At 53.5% G+C, this 7,551-nt stretch overlaps 1 protein-coding gene across 1 annotated transcript; it reads right to left on the reverse strand.

Annotated features, from left to right (window-relative positions):
• Nucleotides 1–808: 808 nt before the first annotated feature.
• On the reverse strand, nt 809–1,510 carry EV420DRAFT_1655728 (uncharacterized protein; the record flags this gene model as incomplete). Its single annotated transcript, XM_060478849.1, has 1 exon — nt 809–1,510. The coding sequence occupies one exon, from the start codon at nt 1,508–1,510 to the stop codon at nt 809–811; it is 702 nt and encodes a 233-aa protein (XP_060321366.1).
• Nucleotides 1,511–7,551: the final 6,041 nt, after the last annotated feature.

Raw genomic sequence — 7,551 nt, forward strand, 5'->3', positions numbered from 1 at the left:
TTGACAAATTACAACCTCGTTTTTAAAAATGTTACAACTGAACAACGTTGTATAATCAGTAATGCACAATAAATTTATTTGTGGGTCTAGAGAAAGCTGTGCTGTGTCGAAATTTGCACGTCGCTATCCATTTGCACATGCCGACCACCCGCAATAAGCCAAACACTTGCCACGAAGGTGCCGGATACCCAGAGGTTCAATGGCTCCCGCAATTGGCTCCATAGGCCCTACGACCGGATCATAACCTTGTTATGGTGACGAGGGCTGAGTCGGTGTTGATGTTTTACCCCAATGAACCTTATCAAGTGTTTCTGAGCCAGTAGCAGTGTAGAAATGTCTTTTAATTCTGCTATAATCTAAAGAATACCACAACTCAGCGTACATTGCTGCAAGCCGACGGTGTCTGCGGAAGTCCAAGTAAGTCAGGCCTGATCATCCGAGTTTCTCCGTTGTACTTCGCTTCATCTGGGGCTTCTTCGTTGTTAGCCACTAACTCTTATCGACTTAGATCAACCAAGGATCACCACTCGCACTTCGGTGGACGATACGCTAGGAGGTCAAAGGCGAAGGGGGAGAGTCAGAAGCGACCAGATAGTCGCGAAACAGGGAGCTTTGAGTTAGGTAGATTAAACCTTAGCCGAAGCTGGGGTTTAGACCAGCTGAGGCTCTACTTAAATACACATCGAGTAGACTAAGAATAGTACTGTGAGAATGTCCGATCAAGACCGCAGCATAGAGTAAGCATGAATGCGTAAGAAAAGGAAAAGAAAAAGAAAAGAAATGAATAAACCGTAACATTACCCCCCCCTTAAGACTCGTTCGTCCCGAATGAGTCCTCAGTTTCCTCTCCGCTTTGTTGCGACTGACTGTAAAAGGATAAGGCGTCATCATCATCGTTGTCATCATCTTCGCTATCGAAATCCCAGTTCTCCGTTACCTTCTGAAGGTGGGTAACATCGGCTTCGTCATCGGAAGGTGGGTCGAGTAGAATTGGAGGGTCCCTATAGGGTCTGTCTTCCCTCCGATGGTCCTTGATTTCTTGGGCACAGGCGTCGTAGGTAAGAGTCTCGGACCTTAGGATTATCGAACCTTGGATCTGATTTCGGTGGAGTGTACTTCCAATAGTTGTCATCCGGGACATTGTTGTCCCGGAGCCACTTCTTGTTTCTCTCCTGTAATGCACGATCCATTGATTCCGATATCTCCACTGACCAGCCGTTGGAACGACGAGCTGGTTGATATGGGTCCCATGTGTCGTCCGGCGTCCGAGCCAGCCACCTCTCCTACCGCGTTGATTTCCTCGTCGGAGTGCGCGGGGGCAGAACATTGGGAGGAGTAGACGGTCTCTACTTTGGTAAGGCAAGGCGTGGCTGGGTCGTGGTACTCGATGGGTAGGTTCCGCAGGTATTTTAGGATCAATACCGACTGTTCGGCCATGTTGATCTACTCCCCACTGGATTTTGCGAATTCGTGCTTCGTATTCATTGACCAGCTCTTCAGCGTTTGCCATGTTGGACCGTTTGACCCAGGAGTTCTCCTCCTTTGGGTAACCTTTCCATTTTACCAAGTACTCCAGTGATGGTAGTGACGGGTTCGTCCTCGACTGACTACCTTGTCTCGCTGTTCGACTATCTCTTCAATTTCGTACTCCTCTTCATCTTCAATCAATTCGGGGGGCGGCCTTTCGGGACGCGGTTGACTGGAGAAGGAAGGCGCGATATAGGGTGTCAACAGGGATTCGTTGAATCGGTTGTGGATTTTCCACTGCGGGCGGTAGCTTTAACTCGTACGCGGAGGCCCCTTTCTTTGCGATGATAGTGAAAGGGCCTACTCGTCGGTCGCCCAGCTTCTTCGTTGGTCTAGGGAGATGAAGGTTGGTTGTATCGAGCCATACCTTATCTCCGACTTGATACTCCATGGAGGTGCCTTTATGCTTGTCATAGGCCCTTTTCATGGATTCCGCCGCCTTTTCTAGTGATTTCTTGGCTTCTCCCTGCGCCTTCTCTATTTCTTCCACCATTTTTCCCGCTGCTGGGACCGTTCGTGGCTCGTTGAGGCTTCTTAATGACCTCCCCGTCCCTCCCGAAGATGACCTTATAGGGAGAATACCCAGGTGGCTGAGTGCTGTCGGTTATTATGCGTAAACGCCGCCAACGGTAACCACTCGCTCCAGTCGTCCTGTCGGTCGTTGACGAACATTTTGAGGTACTTCTCGATTTCCTGATTAACCCTCTCGGTCTGTCCATCCGTTTGAGGATGATAGGCCGTGGACGGGTTTCCTTCGATGTGCAAAAGTCGATAGAACTCCTTCATGAACTTGGAAACAAAGACCGAGCCTCTATCGGAAATCACCTTCTCGGGCATTATGCCATAGGGTACGTAGACGTAGTCCCTCAGGATTTTGGCAAACCCGAGAGAGGTGAGCTCCTCCGTACAGGCAATAGGGATGATGGCTTTAGAGAAGCGATCCACAATAACAAGAATGGAGTCGAATCCCTTGGAGGTCGGGAGTTTGGTGATCATGTCGACCGAGATGTGTGTCCACGGCCGCACGGGGACCTCGTTGGGGTGTAAGGGAGCCTTCTTTGGATGGCGATCCGCCTTGGTCCGCTGGCACACGTCGCACCCCTTCACGTATGCCTCTACGTCTCGGCGCATCCTTGGCCACCAATAGTCACGGAGTATCAACTCCTTGGTCTTTTCAATACCAGGGTGGCCAGCGGTGACATGATCATGTTTGAGGGCTATGATCTGTCCTCGAAGGTCGCGATCTGCCGGTACATAGATTCGACCGTCATACCACAATAGATCCTGATCGCGAGAGACACCTTTTTCATGATTCAAGGAGTCGGAAATCCCCCTATCCCAACGGCGAGGGTCGTGCGTTGCCGCTTTGATTCGCTCATGTAACTCCTCGGCGGTGGGCATGATCAGGGCCCTGAAGTGTTCCGCCTTGAGTACCACCACGTCTCGATTGTCCTCCTTGCCTTGGTCGTGGTCCGCTCTCCATGACAAGAGGTCTGCTTTCCGATTTTGGGCTCCGGGCTTGTGGTGTAAAGTGAATTGATATTCCGCTAGCTCCGTCACCCACCGCGCTTGTCGTCGGTTGAGTTTTTGGGGTTTGTGGAAGTACTGGAGGTTGGAATGGTCAGTCCAGATTTCAAAGTTCTCTCTCGCCCCCATTAGGTACTGGCGCCATTCTTCTAGAGCAATCATGATGGCGAGGAGTTCCTTGTCGTAGATCTCATAATTGCGCTCCGTCACCGACAATGCCTTGGAGAGGAAGGCGACGGGGCGCCACTTCTCGTCCTGCCATTGAGAGAGTACCGCCCCTACTGCTCCTTCGCTCGAGTCCGCTTCTACTCGAAATCGCCCTTGGTCCAACGGTATGGCGAGTACTACGTCATCACGGAACAGCTCTTTGAGCTTTTCGAACGCCTTGTGTTGCGCCTCTCCCCACCGCCACTCCTGTTTTCCGGTAAGCGAAGTGAGCGGCTTGACGTGTTTACTATAGTCCCGGATAAATCGCCGATAAAAGTTGCAGAACCCGAGGAATGACTGTAACTCTTGCTTCCTTCGGGGAACTGGCCACTCGAGTAGGCCCGCAATCTTGACAGGATCCATGCGAATCTTTCCTTCACTGATGATCACCCCGAGGTACTCCATCTCTTCGACCTCAAATTCGCACTTCTCCGCTTTGAGGAATAGCTTGTTTTCCCGTAATATATGGAGGACCCTGCGTATGATGCGTTTATGTTCTGCCTTAGTCTTGGAAGCAATTAAAATGTCGTCCAAGTATACCGAGACTTCTCCCGCCGATATCAAGTCCTTAAAGATGTCGTTCATCATCCATTGGAACGTGGCGGGTGAGTTGGTGAGGCCAAAGAACATTACCAGGGGTTCATAGAGCCCCCGGTTGGTCCGGAATGCTGCCTTCCACTCGTCCCCTTGTTTGATTCGCACGTTATTGTAGCCCCACCGCATGTCCAATTTAGTGAAGTACTTGGCCCTCTTTAGCCGGTCCATTAGCTCTCCGATAAGCGGCAACGGATAACGGTTCTTGATGGTCATCTCGTTGAGTTTTCGGTAGTCCTGGACCGGACGTAACCTCCCGTCCTTTTTCTTGACGAAGAAAAACGGAGAGGCCATAGGGGACTTGGAGGCTTGGATGCGTCCAGTAGACAAATTCTCGTCGAGGAACTTGTCTAGTTCCTCTTGCTCGGTTGGGTTGAGAGGGTAGACTTTACAGTCCAGGTTGGCGTTGGCATTGGGGATCAGCTCGATGGCATGATCCCAGGGTTTTCGCGGAGGTAACTCGTCAAAGTTTTCTTTGTCAAAAATGTCCTTGAAGTCACGGTACTCTTCTGGCACTATCTCTTCGAATGACTTGGTCGCCTTCTTGGCGTTAGCCTGAGCCGCCAGTTCATTGGCTTTGGTGCCCATGGCCCTTACATGAAAGGCCTCTTCAAAGTCTATTACGAGGATAGTATCCCCTTCCTCGTACTCGTCCCAGCGAGCCGAGGGGTCGGTGTCTGGTAGAGAGAACGGAATTTTTCGACAGGTGCATCGAGCCAAGGTGACGGCCCCGGTGTCCCAATCGATCAAGGGATTATGTCTTTGCAGCCAGTCATGCCCGAGGAACAGCGGGGTAGAGCCTAGGTCTACTACGGCCAGTTCGATCCGCTCTACGTGATCCCCGATTCATAGCCTTACTTCAGCATACTCCGTGATATCGCCCCCTTTATTCCTAGTGCCATCGGCATTATAGACGGGGACGGGCCGAGCTGCCTTTTTGAGGTTAAGGTCATGTGCTCGAGCCCAGGCCCTATCGATCGAACTCCCCGTAGCGCCACTATCCACTAAGGCGCTTACAGCGTGCGTTTCCCTTGTATCTAGCGTTTCCAATTGTACTTTTATTGATACATTTCGTCCCTTCCTGCCTCGTATGTACATAGGGGGTTTCTGTAGGTCCTCCATCCACTGCCACCTTTCCCTCGCCTGGGAAGCGGTTTCCGCCTGCTCTTGTAGTTGGCTACAGAGTTGGTCGGTGACCTCTTCACGTCGCCGTGGATGCACCCACCCGTTGAGGACGGCTCGGGCCGCCGCATCTCCTCGAGCGATACGCAACGCTCGTCGGGTCCAGAGAATGCCATGGGGCTCATAGTACATTTCCGGGATTACTTTTTTGTCGGCAGGGGTTGCGGTAAGCGAAACGGCGGGAGAGGGCGTCCTCCTCGGTGCCACGACCGGAATGTCGGACCGTAAGTGGGCTTCTTCGTCCTCGACTTCTTCCAGCGAAACTGAAGAGGTCTTGCTTCGAGGTGGCATTTGGTCACCGGGCCGAAAAGGGCCCCTCAGCGGCACTTGGGTGCCTTCCGTCGAAGTGGTGGAGGAGGGCTCGCTGCCCTGGGTTCGACCCCGGCCAAGGGTGCTTGTGCGCGGCATTGTAACCTCCACGGTCGATCCGTTACTTACGCTCTTCCTGGACCCGGCGGTACTTCGGGTAACTCTTCGCGGGCGCACACATATTGGCTCGCCCGTGCGGTCCTCACTTTTTGTCGCTTGGGTGACTACTGGGTGAGGGTGGTCGTCCGGGTTCACGGCCTCAGCTGCTTTCCCGACGCCTCCCGTTGGAACAGACGACCCCACAGACGAAGCCGCAGGCCCAACGGGCTGAGTTGTCGGCCTTTCTCCCTCTCCGGGGTGACCTCCCCACGTCTGGGGTGCAGTCGAGACTCGACCTAGGGGGCTCTGCCCTCGAGGGGCTTTCCCTGTGCGGTGAGCCGGGGGTTCCTGAGCTGGGACAACCCCTAGGGGTTCATTGCTGATCGCAGACTGCGAAGAGCGGCGGGAATCCCCTCCTACGCCATCAGTGGTTGGCGATTCGTTTTCCTTAGTTTCTTCTACTGGTAGTACGGCGAAAAAGTTGGTATATTGCTCATAGGGGGTACCTACATACGTAGTATAAGTCCGACTAGAAGTACATGAAAGCGCACCAGTAGAAACTAAATCCTTTGCCGACGCCGTCGAATTGCTTATTTCGACGCCGGCTCGTCTTTTGACGACCCTTTCTCCTCCTTGACCTCCTCGATCTTGGAATCCTTCCCGTTCTCTTCCTTTTCGGCTTCAGCAAGCAATTGACGGAGGCGTTGGACGTTGGGTTTTTTACGAGGGGGGAGTTTGACGGGGAGCCATTTTGATTTGTCCATTGGACATTTATGGTCTCGGTTCCAACCGGTATTGCCGCATTTGAAGCATCGCTTGTCGCTTCGCAACTTGTCGATCTCCATCGGCTGCCCGGCACCCCCATATGTCATCCCGGTGGTGTCCTTCTTGTCGCCACCTGACCCCTGGCCTCCACCCTTCTGTGATGATTGATTGCCTCAACCCGAACCTCCCTGGTTCGAGGAGGACTTACTGCCCAATCCTTGGGCTACTCCATATCGATAATTGGCGTCTATCCTCAAGACGCGTGCCTTCCACTCCGCGTAGGTTGTGGGGCGCTCATTGTCCCCATGCATAACCGTATTACACACCGTCGGCCTTATTGCCGCTTCGACGGCTTCGAACATCTGCTTTTCATCTCCGAACTCCTCGCACTTGTGCGCCAGCCGCTCAAACTTCACGAAGAACTCTACCACGGATTTGAAGTCCGATTGGCGGACCTTTTTCCATTCTGCCTTCCAGATCGTTAACTCCGCTACCTCCTGGAATTGGACGGTGAGGTCATGAGAGAATTCTGCCCACGTGGGGAACCTCCAGTGACCCCGCGGATCCCGGTACCGATAATATTGGTCCACCCACCACTGTTGCGCTTCCCCGCAGAGATACCCCTGCGCGAACGTGATGCGATAGGGGTTCTGCCCCTCATCGTTCATCGTGTAGTACATCGGGAATACCTGGAAGTACACCTCGCAATGGTGAAGGAATCGTGTGATGTCGGAGGATACTCCCGTGAAGTATTCAGGCTGAGTAATCAGCTTGGGCTTCACATCGTTCCAGGGGTTATTGGCGGCCCCGAGGGCCAAGACCCAAGGGTCGATGGGATCTGGCGGCGAGGGTGGTACCGGTGGTATCGGCGGTTTAGGTGGTCGAGAGAGCGACCGAAGGTCCCGATTGTCACCCGGCGGTGGGTAGCCTCCAAAGTTTGCTGGATTCGGTGGACCGGGCAGAGGTCTTGAGGGTGGTAGAGGCGGGACGGTGGATCCCTTGCCCTTATCCGGGACGGAGGGCCCGGCACCCGCATCTTCGTACTCATCGTCCCCTCCCGCTCCGCCGAGGAACCCTTCAGGGAAGAAGCCCGATGGGTCAGCAGGGTGAGGCATCGGTTGAGGGCGTCTGTACGGCTCACATCCGGGCTGCGGGGCACCGGGATTTACTCGGTTCCAGACAGTGGCCGCCCTGTGCCACGTCTCCACGTCCAGGATGTTCTTCATTAAATATACGTCCCCCATGCTTTTGGCATGGAGGTAATCTTCCCCCGCTTCTGTGAACAACCACTGGGGGTCCTTTTCCATGTCCTCCATCATTATCTCATAGAGGCCGTGCCAC

This window comes from Desarmillaria tabescens (assembly GCF_030435595.1).
Source record: "Desarmillaria tabescens strain CCBAS 213 chromosome Unknown EV420scaffold_311, whole genome shotgun sequence".
Lineage (NCBI taxonomy): Eukaryota > Fungi > Basidiomycota > Agaricomycetes > Agaricales > Physalacriaceae > Desarmillaria > Desarmillaria tabescens.